Source organism: Beta vulgaris, chromosome 4, assembly GCF_026745355.1.
Source record: "Beta vulgaris subsp. vulgaris cultivar EL10 chromosome 4, EL10.2, whole genome shotgun sequence".
Taxonomy (NCBI): Eukaryota; Viridiplantae; Streptophyta; class Magnoliopsida; order Caryophyllales; family Amaranthaceae; genus Beta; species Beta vulgaris.
Window position 1 is genome coordinate 62,391,013 of NC_079205.1, and position 16,046 is coordinate 62,407,058.

Here is a 16,046-nt window from a genome sequence, read left to right on the forward strand (position 1 = left end):
ACGAAGTACTCATTGCTAAGTTATGAACCCTTAATCATGTGTTGACTAATATCCCTTCTTTTTGAGCCACAGAGTGATTCTGGTGAATTTCCTGATGCTTTATTTGCCAACTACACACCCCAGCTTTGTACTGCTCTCAGTGTAAGGTGATGGGCGGTGCAAGGTGTCCAGCAAGGACTAGCTGCCAAATTTGTGAGTAAATTTTTCCGATACAACCAAATTTTTTATTTCATTTTATTGCAGTGTTGATTTACCTAACTTGGCTGACGTCTAACTTATCATAAATTTTTGATATGCTTCTACATTCCACCTTCAACTTTTTATTATGGTCTGTTGTATTTGACCCCCTAAATAGTAAATACTCCCTCCATCCCAGAGCTAAGTTGACATATCGGAGATACTTCTATTTATCGCAGGTTGTTTCACCACTTTGTAATGAACTGAGATATTGAAGAAGATAATGAATGAAAATGGTGATTTTGATTGAGTTAGCTATAAATTGCAGAATTTAGAGATAGAGCATGAAGCTTTCGGGTGGCTTGACTCACTCCCACAATAAACTAAAAGTAACTCTTAACAATGTTGACTTAATTCTGGGGTGGAGTATTTACATTTGTTTTTATTATGGCTGATGGAGATCTCTATCAAACTTCATTGCTAATGAACAAATTTAATCTGATCTCATACATCTTTATCATGCAGATCTGCTAATTCCTTTGCTGGGATTGGATGAGGAGCGATTGTAATGGCTTGTTCCTGAGTTAACGACTTTTGTTGCTGCCTGGTCTCCTTTATATCATGATATCTGGGTAGGTTGGGTCTCTTGGTGGATAACAAGTTACATACAAAACTACTGTGTTGGGTCAGACGGTCAGTTGTCCGATGGTGAGGTTTGTCGTAGTTTTCTTCTTGGTTGGCAGCTGTTACCGGAAGATGGCTGGAATTAGAGTTCTCTCTGCTGGATTCTAGTGGTCGAATTCCGGAGGCTTTAGCTGGGAGTTGCAAAGCATTGGACTGCATATGAAGTGAGAATATGAATTGCCTCTTGATATATAAGGGGTTTATCTCAATAATCGTCAGGAAATCTGATGACTTATGTTTACTTTTATTGTGTGTTTGTGTTATGAAGTATGAACCTAAAAGTTAAGTTTTTGTTTCTGAACCAGACTTTTTTGTTTATGTATTTTAAGACCTCTTGTTTTTAAGTTATATTAAGGTTTCTTATCAGACATGCGATAACGCAGTAATCGTGTACTTAACAGTAATTTCGATGGTATAGGCGGTATAGCCATTCTTTTGCTTGCAACAATGGAAGAAAAGGTGAAGTTATCATGTGTATTTAGCAAGTATTAATCTTTTCTGAAATTGGACGTCGGAATCAAAATGATGAAAGTTAATTTCACATAGATATAGATCCAATTTGACCATAATAATGTGTTTTGTTATATATCAATGGAGTAAAAAAAACTGTCGTTTAAAAACAGAAGTGTATTCTTTTAATGTGACCTCGAGTTTTCAAGTTGTTTAAGCTTTTCAATTCATATTTCTTGAACTTCTATTTAACCATAAGTCAAATTTTCGGATGGTTAAAATGATTTAAATGATAAGTTAAAAAATTTACCTTTTCAAAATCAGGTGATTGAAATTTTGAAAAATCTTCCCAAAATTTTGATACCAACTAATTTTGCTAAAATAATTTATCAACTTAATCAACTAATTTTGTCAAACAGTTAAACTAATTAGTTACCTTATCAGTTCTACCACCTTATCTGTTTCAACTTTATCTTATCAGTTTTAGTTAACTTATCAGTTTTAGTTTATTTTCAGCTAGTAATGCCAAACAAGTAGACAAAGTTTTTTCCACAATTATGCATATAGTTCATTTTTTTATAAAGTAAGATAAAAAAAAGCATTAGAAGACCTTATGTTCAAGAGAGATTAGTCTCATAATGCATCAGTTACAAGGATTTTAGATAAAGCAGTAGCATTACAAATATCAATTGTAAAGGAGGAGTCAACAAGAAAACACCCTACATGAATAGATGTGCATATCTCGAGATTAACCTATTGTGTTATTATCTCCCACCTTAAACAAAATTAGAAACAGAGCTGATCAACTCCAGCCCGTCCCGATCCGATCTTTGGGCGGGTTTGGGCACAATTTTTTGGCCCGCGGTCTGATTTTTTTTGCTTTGACAAGTTAAAAATGACATTGTAATCTATTTTTCGGCCCTACCCGATTTCGGTCCGAAAAATCCGCTCATTTTGGCTAGAAATAGCGGGCTTTGGGCATAAAATTTTAGCCCAACCCGACCAATGGTCAACTTTTTTTAAGCGCGACCGAACCTGATCCCAAACACGGCCCGACCCATAATCACCTCTAACTTTAACATTACAAATTCTTTTTAAGAGAGGAGACAAAAAATGTAGGCACATTGTTTAAGCATTGTGGGCATGGGGAGGTGTGTAAGCCGTATAGGGGTAGAACAGTACGTAACATGTGAGGTAGATTATTGTAAAGTGTATAAAGTATATGAGACGAGAACAACAGAACAATAAATAAAACGACAGTGAGAGTGTCGCCCACAAGGCTCAACTTAAACAAAACGACATGCATTCACCCTATTGCTTTGTCTCCTTTGGCTCTTTCATTTGTCCAATCGTGCGCATTAGTAGCAAGCTCCACCGATCCCCTTTGCAAATGAACTTGTCACTTTTGGGAGGAAATTGCCTAATCTATTTATGGACCTAATACAACAAAAAGAAAATTTACTTTTGGACTTTCATTTAATATAAGTTAGAATAATTTTATATTACTCATGTAAAAAAATTATCAATTATAGCAGAATGTTTTAGGTGTCATTTTTCTATTATTTGAATATTTTTTTTTACAAATATATTTCATGTCATTTCACTTTTCTTTGTTGTCATTTTTTCATGTCATTTCATTTTGTTTCATGTAATTATATCATCTGTGTCATGTCATTTTAATATGTTCTATGTCATTTTGTTACAAAATAAGTTTAAGGTGTAACATGAAACACCGAAGACATTTTCTTCAAATAGTAAGTTGGTTATTTAGATGGGGTTTGACAAGCCTATTCTATCACCTTATTATGAATAAACACTTACATATTCATAAAGTTTAATGAGAAAGCTTACTTGTATTGAAATTCTTTTAATGAGTAAATATACAAGCCTAGGAAGATTATGAAGATAATACAATACCTAAATAAGAAGATTACAATTAGACTATACATGGTAGTAGATAAACTAAAAGTTTAGAATAATATATATACTATAATAAGTGATTGTGATTGATTATTTTTGATACATTATATCCTTAATATATATAATTTATCCATAGTGAAAAAGATTAAAGTTACTAGACACCTTATAACCAGAGATAGAAACGTTTGATTCAATTTCATAAACGCACTCAAATCTAATCCGAAATTAGCATATTAGGTTTAGAAATTTTAGTACATTCAAACAAATAGGTTGACACGGTTAATCTATTTATTAAATGGGTTAGTTTAGAACTAACATTTTCAACCCAAAGTAACATCCCAAAAGTTTATTGGAAAATACGAAAAATAGTCCAATAACATACTAGTAAAAATTTCTAACAATTGAATATAATAATTTAATAATCATTAAATTCCTATCTTTTTAACAAATATGGTTGAGTAGCTTATTAAACTATTAATTTAACTAAAATAATAATAGTAATATTGATTAAACACATAATCGTTTAATAGATAAGACAGTTAAGAATTGAGTTAATTTTCAACCCAATGAGTTAAGTTTAGATTGAGAGACTTAACCTATCTATTATCAACCCAATGTAGTTGTTTTGTTTCTAGTTTTTTGCGAGGGCTGCCTCTTCTTAAGCATAAAAAAAAATCTATTATCGACAAAAACAAAAACGACTTATTTACTAGCTTTACCTATAATCTAGAGTTCCCCCTATACTACACCAAAAATATCTCAATCTTGTTAAGAAAAGGGTACATTCTTGCTCATGTTTCTAAGCTAACAATCTCAAACTCTTAACACAAAAGAACATTCACAAAAATGGACAAATAAAGTAACAAAAAGAGTATATATAAACCACCTTAGTTAGAGGAGAAAGCTAATGTTAGCTCACCAAATCTTCTCATCACTTCACTTTCTCTCCATTTTCATTCCAAACTTCCCAACAAAGAAACAAAGAAAAAACACAAGATTAAACAAAAAACTACACTATGAAGTTTAACAAGAGATATTCATATTTCTTTCATTCATTTCTCTTAATAATAATGATCATTTTACAAAATAACCAATCTTTATTAATCCACGGTTCACCCAACCCTATAAAAACCGTTGTCATTTTAGTTATGGAAAACCGGTCATTTGATCACATGTTGGGTTGGATGAAAAAACTCAACCCGGAAATAAATGGCGTAAACGGGTCGGAGTCGAACCCGGTTTCTCTATCGAAACCGGATTCACCACTTATTTTTTACAATGATACAGCACATTATGTGGTTGACCCGGACCCGGGTCACTCATTTCAAGCAATAAGGGAACAAATATTCGGGTCGGACCAAACCGGGTCTGAACCGGCCTCTATGAATGGGTTCGCTCAACAAGCTTATGCTATCAATGGTAGTATGGAGATGGCTAGACATGTGATGAATGGTTATAAACCGGAGTTAGTACCGGTTTATCAAGCTTTGGTTCAAAATTTCGCGGTGTTCGACCGGTGGTTTGCTTCGGTTCCTTCATCAACTCAACCGAACCGGCTTTTTGTTCACTCGGCTACTTCAGCTGGAGCTACTAGCAATATTCCGGCCTTATTAGCTAAAGGTAACACTCTTCTTTTCTTTGTTACTTTCTCGGTTTCTCCGTCTTTAAATAGTTGCACTATTTGGCATTTGGTCACGATTTATAAACCAGTTTTAACAAGTCTTCCCTCACCATTATATAAGAAAAAAACATAGTAAAGTGGAATTTCGTTAAATTCGTCTAAATATGAGGATTTTATAATTTTTATTTATACGCAATTAGAGATATTAACGTTAAAAAAACGTTGGCAAATTTGAAAACACAAACTGTAAGTATTTTGTTGGTGTAAATGATTTCTAAATGTGGTTGTTTTGATTTTCTTGAATGTTTAGTATTTGTTCTCAACATAATCATTTGTGTAACAACTTAAAAGTCCTCATAATAATTATATTTTGATTCTAGGATGATGTGATTTGTAAGTGTGATTTTATGTACTACATGTTATTTTTTAAGAAGATTTTTGTTCATTCTCTATGTAAGATACTGCTTTTAGTGGTTAATTAATGAGAAAGTGGAATCTTTTGACAAATTGTAATGAGCACATGGCTAACAATGTTAAATGTCTTTGAACTCCTTCCTTATTTCTTTTTAGTTGTAGCACAAGAGCCAAAAGGCATAGTGGTGGGAAGAGGGATGACATGATTTTGCGTCTTTGCTTTAGCCTACGAGATTGCTACATCTATCGAGTAAATAATCTACCACTAGAGATAGACATTTGAAAGTATTTTTCGTAGTTGCATCATTTTTTGTTGTTTTCAACTAACTAGGCTCAACCTGTTGGGTTAGCTTGACATGGCGCGACCATGCCTAGCTCTAAGAGTACATGTTAGTACAATTAAGAAAATGACAATATATGTTGAACAGGCTATCCTCAAAGGACTATATTCGATAACTTGGACAGTGAAGGGAAGTCCTTTGGAATTTACTACCAAAATATTCCAGCTACATTGTTCTACCGCAACCTAAGAAAGCTCAAGTACATCACCAAATTTTTACCCTATGGCATTTTCTTCAAAAGACATGCTAGAGAAGGGAAGCTCCCGAGCTACGTCGTGGTGGAGCAGCGATATACGGACACTAAGGCAGACCCGGCTAACGACGATCACCCGTCACACGACGTGTACCAAGGCCAATTGTTCGTCAAGGAAGTTTATGAGACACTAAGGGCTAGTCCACAGTGGAATGAAACACTCTTTTTGATCACTTATGACGAGCATGGTGGATTTTATGATCATGTCCCTACCCCGGTTAATGGGGTCCCTAGCCCCGATGGGATCGTTGGGCCCGAGCCTTTTTTATTTAAGTTCGATAGGTTGGGTGTTCGTGTACCTACTATTGCGATTTCACCTTGGATTGAGAAGGGTACTGGTAAGTAATCTTATCAATCATGGTTTTTATTTTATCTTCCTTAAAATAGAATTTAATGTAAGGTTGAATCAAAACCCTAGATGTAGTTATGTCCTTGCTAAGGGTGCATGCATAATTGCATATATGTTGGTTTTCTATGATTAATTAGGAAAAATCTAGAAGAAGAGGTCTAAAGACTAAAGAACATAATAGGAAAATGTTTCAGTAATTTTTAGGGTTGCCAATCCTCTTAGACACATTAAAACGGGAGAATTGTTATAAAAATCATATTTCAATGAATTCATAACCAATGAAAATTTAATAATAAGAGGATTGACAATCCTTAGAGTCACTCAATCAATGTCCGTCATAATAAGTTAAGCAACTAAATTCGAATCTAGTTGGCACAAAATTGTAGAATTTGTAGTTGCATTTAGTCACATAGTGGTGGGACCAAAGTTATGAGTAATATTATTGGAGATCTCTTTAGGTAAAAAGGCAACATCATACTGTTTTCAGTTGACAAGCGCCTATTCAAGTTTGCTTACCTGGAGATCAATATTGAAAAGCCACTTAATCTGCAAAGATTGAATCAACTAGACACCACTACCAATATACCAGATACGTAAAATAGTATCAAAGATGTCTTGATCTAGTGGTTAAGATTGAGGTGCTGTGAACGATACATTATAGGTTCAAATTCCCCCCTCCTTTTTCGTATTTGGTACTGCCTTCGTGACTCATATGGATAAAAAGAATAGGTAAAAATAGTCCTTACAGACAAAACTACGAGCTCTATTTAGTTGGACGAAAAAATGCTTCGAAAAAAAATAATTCCTGAAAACTGCTTTTTCATAAAAACTAATTTGATGGTGACCATAAAGTTTCCTTTATTTTGTTCCTAACTATAAAGTATATGAGATAAGGAAAAATAAAAGGAAGGGAGAAAATGGACGGGAGAAGGTACATAAAACAATAAAGAATAAAGAGAAAAACGTGACATTCATTTCTTGAGACATTAATGTTACATCTTTTTTGCGAACCAAGCAAAGTTAACTAGAAAAATACTTGTCTAAAAAATCGTATGTATTTCCCCAAACCAAAAGTTTACAACAAAAGAAAGTTCTACAACAGTTGCTACTATGTGGCTATGATAAATTAGTAAGACCTTAATGATAAATCATTTTTTATGGTAATTACTAATTATCTACATTTTTCTTTAAACGCTCTCCTGTCAAAAAAAAAAAAAAGTTTGATTGTATAACAAAACTAGAGTTTCTTATTATGGGCCAAATGACAGCCCAAAAGATGAAAGCGTAAAGTTTGACAAAGTTGGGCTAAGACCTGAATTTCCCAACTATATACTTCCTCTGTTTCTTTTTACTTGCAACAGTTTGACTTTCACGCTTGCCAATACATAATTTCAACCATCAATAAGTTTAATTACCGATAAATAAATATTATAAAAATTATATATTCGGAAAATATACATTCAGACGAATCTAACAAGAACCCCACATGAATATGTTTTTCCTTAACTATAAATCACCAAACATAAGCTAAGTAGAGTTGGTGAATAGTGTAAAAGTCAAACCGTTGCAAGTAAAAAGAAACGGAGGAAGTAGTATCTTTCTAAGAAATATGTTTGACCATTAATATTTTCTTTATCATGTTAGCATAAACTATAAAAATTTAATATTTTAAAAATACATATTATGATGAATCTAACAACAGCACAATATGATAATTACGTTTTATCAATGAGATTTTACTGTCAAAGTTTACAAACTTTGACCCTTAAAAAGAAAATGAAGCATACTTATAGGAATGGAGGGAGTAAAACCCAATTTATATCGAGCTTAGACTAAGACTCTGTTTGACAACACATTTAAGTCACCTTAAATAAGTATGTGATAAAAATTTAAGTCACCTAAACTTAATAGTCGTGTTTGAAGTAAGAGTTTAAGCTCAAAAATTGACTCAAAATTGAGTTGTTATCAAATATATCATCTCAATTTAAGGTGTTGAAATTTTCTGCCACGTTATTCGTTTCAGCTCTATTTCAACTTATGTTTCCAAACATAATCTAAGTCGGGCCGGACGGTCGGACCAGGTCGGACCAGATCGGACTACAAGTAGCAGTTTATACTTCTAGGCCTTGTTTGGTTGACAAAACAAAACATGGGAAGTGCAAATTCCTAGGAAGTAGAAGTATATGAAGTTGTTTGGTTGGCAAAATCATGGGAATTTGCACTTCCTAGGAAGTTCTACTTCCTCCAAAATGGAGGAAGTTACCTACCTAGGTCCCCCTAGGTAAGTAGAACTTCCCATTATCAACCAAACACAATTTTACACTTCCTAGGAATTTCAAATACATGGAAAAAACAACTTTCTAAGAAGTATGACTTCCTATATACAACCAAACGAGGCCCTGATGTTTGCTTTCATCCGCTATCCAAATTACCAAATTATCCTTAATAGAAAACAAATAAGTCTCACCTGCTGTTGCATGAGCCATACCAGGAACTTTCTGGCATTCAATAATGGCCCTTGAAGAAGATTTCTTATAAAAGTAGCTAGAATATATCTTGTATAACAACTTTGGATTTTAGCCTCACAAAATCTCATATCATGTGGAAGTGTCATAACTTTCTTCATTTCACATTACTTTTCTAATTTCTTATGGCAGAGGGTGAACTTGGGATTAGTGTTCAATTTTCGTGGCCCTCATGTTAATTCTGTTTAGATTCCTGAGCCTATTAATTAAATTATATTGTTTCAACCAAAAAAAAAAAAATACTTGGTCCATCTAATGGATAATTTATCTACTTAAATTAAATGTACAATAATAAGGGGAACATATATATTAGTAATTAATGTAATTTTATTTATTTATTTTAAATGGGGTAAATCATCCTGAGCAGGGCCATCTCATAAAATCAAAGGTCTTGTGCTAAAATAAAATTATAAAGATTAATTTTTTTGGTGAATAGAAGAGCCGGAAGAGTTATAAATGGGAGTTTTTGGAGAATAGGAGAAGAAGAAAAATACCAAATAGAAATTAATCTCTTTATATTTGTAGTTAGATTTAGGTTTTCTTTTCTTTTTTTCCTTTGAACGGACAACTAGTAAAATTGGACCCTTATATTTCGGGAGCCCTGTGTAGTTGCTCACCCTGCACATGTCCTTAGCCGCCTCTGATCCTGAGTATATGCTGGTCCAATTATAAAGTACCTGGTATGAGATTTTTCTGTAAAATTGACCATAATCCTTACTGATATTGTTTAACTATTTTTGTATAATCTTTTTAAATTTATAATTTCAAAATATCAATTTTTAATAATTTCAATACATAAAATATTAATAGTTGAAGACATATTTTGGAGATTGTAATGGTCAATGTTGTAAATCCTATTAGATACGAATTTTTGGTTCAACAAAAATAATCTTCAAAAACTTTGTGATGTTTGCACTATACTTGAATATTATTTCGCCTAAATTAACATAATCCGACCTTAGCTCAGTTGGTAGAGCGGAGGACTGTAGTTGGTTAAACAAAAGACATCCTTAGGTCACTGGTTCGAATCCGGTAGGTCGGATATTTTTTTTAACCATTTTTCGTTGTAATGATATTTACATGTTTTGTGTTCTACATTTTTGCAGTTGTTCATAAGGCTCAAGGACCATATCCAACATCAGAGTACGAGCACTCGTCTATAGCAGCAACAGTCAAGAAACTCTTCAACATGTCAAGCCCTTTCCTAACTAATAGAGATGCTTGGGCTGGCACCTTCGAAGCCATCGTAGAAACAAGAACCGAACCACGAACAGATTGTCCCGGTTAGTTTGAACTTAACTATGCGTAATTATTTGGAAAAATTAACAGGAATAATCCTAGTTATGGTGTTTTATCGCCATAATCTTGACTTTGGCTTTTTTTCATAATGCTGGCCACTTATCCTAGCAATGATTTGATATAAACTTATTAAAGATTATGTAGGAGAGGTAGCTTACTGAGTCGTGTTAAGATTATTCTAAAGTAACACATAATTGGAAATATTGTAAGGGAAATCGCCTACATTAGGACTATTCTTGTGTTTTATTGGAATCACACGCAATATGAAGTCTTGCAAGTGATATAAGTTGAACATGAAATCTATCACACTAAATTTTCAGTTTTCTGTTTCTTATGTTCAACACATAACAAAAAGAAACATGTTTTTGGGTTGTGGTTTTAGTACAACTGCCGACACCAGTACAGATAAGGAAAGGGGAGGCAGACGAGAACAGGTTGCTAAGCGAGTTTCAGCAAGAGCTGATGCATCTTGCAGCGGTACTAAAAGGCGATAACATATTATCGAGTTACCCGGAGAAGATAGCAAAGGGGCTTACGGTGAAGCAGGGGAAGGAGTACATGGAGGAGGCAGTGAAACGATTCTTCGAAGCAGGGCGACTTGCTAAGGAGTTGGGAGTTCATGAAGAACAAATTGTCAAAATGAGACCATCTCTCACTTCAAGACCTACAAAATCTAGCACTCAACAACACCCTTAAGACTAAATCAGTCTCGAACTCAAAGTAATAAGTTAACTGAAACTGAAAAGACGAGATAGTTGTTGTTTGGCATAACTAATAGTAAGTGAATGCAAGTATTAGTTTAATGTCTTGAGAAAAGCTACTAAAAAGTTATGTTAGGTTGAACAACTTCAATTATTTCATCTCCTTATCATTGAAGGTAGTTGAAATGAGTCACTAAACATAGCCTTAATCGTCTTATTCGAAAATGCACACTAACATTTGGATTTTTTTTTGGGGGTGTACATTGTGATCATAAAAATTGCGAACATGCATTTCTTTCCGAGTATATAAATAAGGAAAATGCTAACTTTAGCCTTGAGATTCTCCTGTAATGTATTTTCTTCTCTATTCATACAAGACATCATTTGTAATTGCTCCTTTATATGCAATTTTGCACCTCAAAGAAATAAAAATTCGCCAAATTCTGCTGTGCTTGACTGCTTGTATACCATATACCATATTCCATATATGTTATGTTCACAAAATATGTGTAACTAGAGATTTTCCCAGCCAGGAATATTGGCTGTGGCTTCATTCACCATCTCTATGAGCCTTACCTGCATCAAGAATTACATATATCATGAGTCAAAAACTGATATCACGCTACGTAAAAACAACTTGATGTTATATTGCGATTCTGTTATTGGAGAAATCGAGGATACATAGCATACAACGAGGTTCCATCATAAAGCCAATTGATAATCAACGATGAGAGAAGTTACTGATGAATTAAGTTGTAACAAAAGTCATGTAATGTTAGTATGTGGTTATGTAATTTAGAGGCATACCACAGACTCAGGAACTCCAGGAGGAGGCAGTGGAAGATCTTTTGGAACAGGACCATGTTGAAATGATCTCTTGTCAAAATGCCAATCAGTGATCTTTCCATATGTAAGCTCTCCCTGCATAGTTGTGAATTTCAGAGCAAAGAACTCAATTTGCAATAAGATAGGACGCGAAATTTACTTTATGCAAATAAAGACGGTCAGACTTAGAAAAACAGAATTTTGATATTTTTGGTGGGACACGTGCAATCCAGGTTCCCACATAGATCTGCCTCTGACTACATGCGAAATTAAAATCATTGTAGTCTGTCTATCCACCAAGATTTATTGAAACTAGAGTGGAATAAGCCTTACCGCCTTAGACTAAAGTTTTAGTATGGTTAATTATGTTGTACTCTTTGATCTAATCTTAATACTTCATCCGTTCTGAAATAAATGAAATGCTTGTTTCAAAAGCTCTCATATAAAATAGAGAAGCATTTGTTTATTTCAAAAGAGATGAAGTATTTCGAAGTCGTTGTATTTCATTAGAATGATTAAAAAGATAACCTAGTAAAGAAACAATGGTTTATACATTAACGCATACCTTCTTGTTGTAGTCACAACCATAAGTATAATGGATGATGTAGCTATTCCCTATTTCCCAGTCCCTTGGAGGCTAGAATTTGAAAGGAATCAACATAAGAAGTGTCAAAGTAAGTAAAAATAGTAAATCTTTTTTTTAATGACAAACATACAAAAATATGTCTAGAATTCCTTTAATACCTGCACCATGAAATGTTCATGAAGATTATGCTTGACACCATGAAGTGCTGAAGCTATGGCATATGCATACCTTAACACAAGATTACAAGAACATTATATGGAATGAAATATTATCTCACTACTAAAAAAACAACCTAATATACAATAACCCTATCACGTCACTTGTTTAAAATATGAGATGTATAAAGCAATTGCATCGCTTTTATATCAAGGTTCCGTTCTGTTCAACTTATTTTAACTTATATAAGATCTTATAAGATCGGATAAAATAAGATAAGAAATAAGGTAAGATAAGATCAGATAAGATAAATAAGTTGAACAGAACATACTCTAACTTTAGACGCCATTGGTGCTGCGAAAGGGAGCTAGAAGTATTATCTGGATGATGAAAAAGTAGAATGCAACTTACATTTCTTGCACCCAATCAAAAGTATTATCTGCCTCCGGATCACTTTTTATCTGTAATGAAACATTCATCCATGTAGGTGCAATTTCTTTCAACAAAGCCTATGACAAAAAAAATCATATCAAATTGAAATAATGTACCACAAAGTCTATGCAAAAATTCACTAAGATATACTTCCTTCGTTTTGTTTTAAATGTAACAAAGGGTTATTTTTCGTGAGATATAAAATATTCCTTTGTTACATTTAAAATGAATCGGAGGAAGTAACTAAGATAAACTTCCATTGCTTAGCTTGTACCTTAGCCATTATAACAGGAGAACTTCCAATAGGATCCACATTCGATATCGAACCTTTCGGGTAAAACTTCCGTATAATCTTCTCGTTTTCAGTGGGTTGAATGTAGAAAAATGGATATGCTGCCGGATTTTTTCCTTGTGCTAAGTTTGGTAAGGGGTTGACAAATAGATGATCTGGTTCAGCCATGAGGACATATCTACATCAATATTATAGTTGTGATTTTGTAATAGTGTTAATACTCATTTGTTACAAAACATCATAGTAGATATTTTCTCCGTTTCTTTTTACTTGCAACAGTTTGACTTTTACACTATTTACCAACTCTACTTAGTTTATGATTGGTGATTTATAGTTAAGGAAAAATATATTCATATGAGATCTTGTTAGAATCGTCCGAATGTATATTTTTCGAATATATACTTTTTATAATTTTTATTTATCGGTAATTAAACTTATTGATGGTTGAAATTATGCATTGACAAGCGTGAAAGTCAAACTGTTGCAATAAAAAGAAACATATGAAGTATATAATATGATTTTAAGAGGGTAGAAAAGTCTTAAGATATGGAATAATCACTCACTCTTCTTTAATTGTTGCTTTTTCCAACCATTGAACAAAAGCCCATGGTCTATTCAACACAATGTATCCCTATATAGAAAGATGTTTAAGTTTAGAATATGTTGAGATACATAAATACATAAATGAAAAAGATAAAGGAAGAAAAGGACCTAAATTTCTTTCAACCTTAAAGTCATGGATTTAGAAAAAATTTCTTCGTTATGAGATAGTGAAACAATTTGCTTGGAAAGTTCTCACATAAAACAGAGAAGTATTTTCAGTTTTTTCAGAACAGATCATCGAAGTATATACATTTTGTGAAACTTTAATGATCCAAGAATAGCATGTACCAGATGAAACACTTGACAAATTCAGAATTAATTAGGCTAGAACACCAGCATTGAGAAGATCATGGTGGCTGGTTCAATGACTAACCCGTTCTAACACAAAGTAACAAAAAAGAATGAAAAATAGAATAACTTAAGATTAAAGATTTAGTCCTACAATTTAAGCTTTTCTTTTTTATGAATAAGGAGAAAGTCTCGAGTCTTAGACCAATTTTGGATAAAAAGAAGGTGGATGAAGAATTTTCCTTTTAGTAGGTGACATACCAAACTTCAAATACCTACCAAAAACAAAATCTTTATAACTTTCAATTTTAACAATAAAGATGACAATGAGTCGTGCTTGCGTGGGAGGCTTGGCCATACACGATACACTACCCTCGTGTCAAGGGACCAACTCAACTAAAAGGTGAAGAGGATGGTTGAGGTTAGGGGTAAGCATGGGTCGGGCTAGCACGCGAGTCGGCCCGGCCCGGCCCGTTGTTCGGCACATGAGTCGTGGGCTTGTCACAGTCAAGAAATTTTATTTCAGGCCCATCCCGACACAAGCCCGCCTATCTGGCCCGTGAACCGGATGCCCCTTTTCTTTGTTTTTTCAGTATAAAATTGCCAAAAAATAACAAAAAAAAATATAGACACTGGTCAAACACGCTGGAGGCACGAACCCGACCCGTGAGTCGTGCCGTGTTCAAAATATGAAAATTTCAAGCCCGGCCGCCTGTGCACAAAGCCCACTGACCAAGCCCGTGAACCCGTGAACAAGCCCGACCCATATCCTCAAGTCTGATCGAACCTCAAAAATAGGTTTATACTCTATCACCTCGTGAATAGTCAAACCAAAAACCAAGGCCTGGTACGTAATCATGAATTCATGATCTAGCCATACTTTCCATACTAAAGTTTTTGCCTCATATTATGTCAGATGTCACAACAATACAACAAGTTGCACTTTTGGTGTGCAAGCTGCAACGTTGTATTTGTGCTTCAGCCTAGCTTGACCCAGTGCCATCTTTTACGTTACGTTCGATACTAGTACTACTATCTCACGAAAATACATACCTGGTCAACACCAGGAGGAAGAGGATCCACCACAAAAGTTGGGATCTCCCCCATCAAATTATCGGGCTGGCCCGAATGCAAAACCCGTGTGAACCCGCCCATGTCCGACCCGGGCAAATCTTTAACTCTGTTGTACCAATAGTACATTATCCTGCATTGCCATTTGCTATAAGTTGAATCCGTGGCCGTTACCGCTACATGGAATTTCGGGTTCGGCCTCGGGCTTCCAGCCCGTTTTGGGTTCGGGTCCTCGGTGATCTTGACCAACGGCTCAACTTGTCGGCCCGACCCGTGATGAACCGAAATTTCGGATGGTTTTGTAATCAACAAGAGAGTGGATAAATTATGGATGGCAAAACAAGACCCAATTACTAGTGCAACTATTAGAAATATAGCTACTCTACCTATACCTTTCCTCCCCCTCATCATGATTCCAATATTTTTGATATGAGCAAAAATAAATTTAAACAAAGGAAAATGGATATTTGGAAAACGCGAGGTACTAGTTGAATATTAAGAAACTTATAGGGTACCTGGTGAAAAAACCGATTAAGTTTTTAGAGGATGGAAGAGAGATAGAGAGAATGAGAAGAGAGGTTTGAAGCTTATTTTGGCTCAATCTGCTTGCATTACATTTACATGGAAGGAGGGATAATAAGAGAATCATTGACTTTGATCATGGATGTGTGTAAGTGGCGGATATGCAACATTAGACCTTATTTTATTATTCCAAGTACCAAACAAAGATTGATTTGAATATCATAATTCATAATGCTGGATTGAGAATTTACAAAAATATATCTAACTAAGTCCAATCATTGAATCCCTTGAAAAAAAAGTAATTTTTGAATTAAGCGAAAATAAATGTTTTAGGTTGTTAGTCTAAATTTCTTTACGTATACAAAAATCAGTTGGTCTTGTGAGAAACCGCCTAATTTTAACTTAAAATTACGCACGGCCCAAGTCCAATATTAAGAGTAGTACATGTCATTTTTTTTTTTAATATAGTGACTAGTTTAATCTATTTAGAGACCACGTTAATTAAAAATACTTTATAAAAAAACCCTAGCCTCCCCT

At 34.1% G+C, this 16,046-nt stretch overlaps 2 protein-coding genes and 1 long non-coding RNA gene across 3 annotated transcripts; 2 read left to right on the plus strand and 1 right to left on the minus strand.

Moving 5' to 3' along the window:
• Positions 1 to 6: 6 nt before the first annotated feature.
• Positions 7 to 1,229, plus strand: LOC125497090 (uncharacterized). Its single transcript, XR_007273738.2, has 2 exons — positions 7 to 192; positions 703 to 1,229. It is a non-coding gene; the product is annotated as an uncharacterized LOC125497090 (long non-coding RNA).
• Positions 1,230 to 3,976: 2,747 nt separating this feature from the next.
• Positions 3,977 to 11,185, plus strand: LOC104890086 (non-specific phospholipase C2). Its single transcript, XM_010675455.4, has 4 exons — positions 3,977 to 4,851; positions 5,695 to 6,198; positions 9,841 to 10,017; positions 10,416 to 11,185. Exons 1-4 carry the CDS (start codon positions 4,248 to 4,250, stop codon positions 10,727 to 10,729), a joined length of 1,599 nt encoding a protein of 532 aa, XP_010673757.1. The 5' UTR covers positions 3,977 to 4,247; the 3' UTR covers positions 10,730 to 11,185.
• LOC104890087 (hypothetical protein) lies at positions 10,929 to 15,684 on the minus strand. The gene is made up of 8 exons (XM_010675456.4): positions 14,970 to 15,684; positions 13,589 to 13,656; positions 13,008 to 13,203; positions 12,713 to 12,810; positions 12,304 to 12,373; positions 12,125 to 12,196; positions 11,542 to 11,655; positions 10,929 to 11,310 (listed from the first exon to the last, which is right to left on the minus strand). The coding sequence occupies exons 1-8, from the start codon at positions 15,396 to 15,398 to the stop codon at positions 11,248 to 11,250; spliced, it is 1,110 nt and encodes a 369-aa protein (XP_010673758.1). The 5' UTR covers positions 15,399 to 15,684; the 3' UTR covers positions 10,929 to 11,247.
• Positions 15,685 to 16,046: the final 362 nt, after the last annotated feature.

Coding starts and splice junctions, on each gene's coding strand:
- LOC104890087 (XM_010675456.4), bottom strand. CDS start 15,398: ATGATGAGGGGGAGGAAAGGTATAGGTAGAGTAGCTATATTTCTAATA. Junction 12,811..13,007: donor CTCCTGTTATAATGGCTAAG/GTACAAGCTAAG, acceptor TTTTTGTCATAG/GCTTTGTTGAAAGAAATTGC. Junction 11,311..11,541: donor CTGGAGTTCCTGAGTCTGTG/GTATGCCTCTAA, acceptor TTCTTGATGCAG/GTAAGGCTCATAGAGATGGT.
- LOC104890086 (XM_010675455.4), top strand. CDS start 4,248: ATGAAGTTTAACAAGAGATATTCATATTTCTTTCATTCATTTCTCTTA. Junction 4,852..5,694: donor TCCGGCCTTATTAGCTAAAG/GTAACACTCTTC, acceptor TATGTTGAACAG/GCTATCCTCAAAGGACTATA. Junction 10,018..10,415: donor ACCACGAACAGATTGTCCCG/GTTAGTTTGAAC, acceptor TTGTGGTTTTAG/TACAACTGCCGACACCAGTA.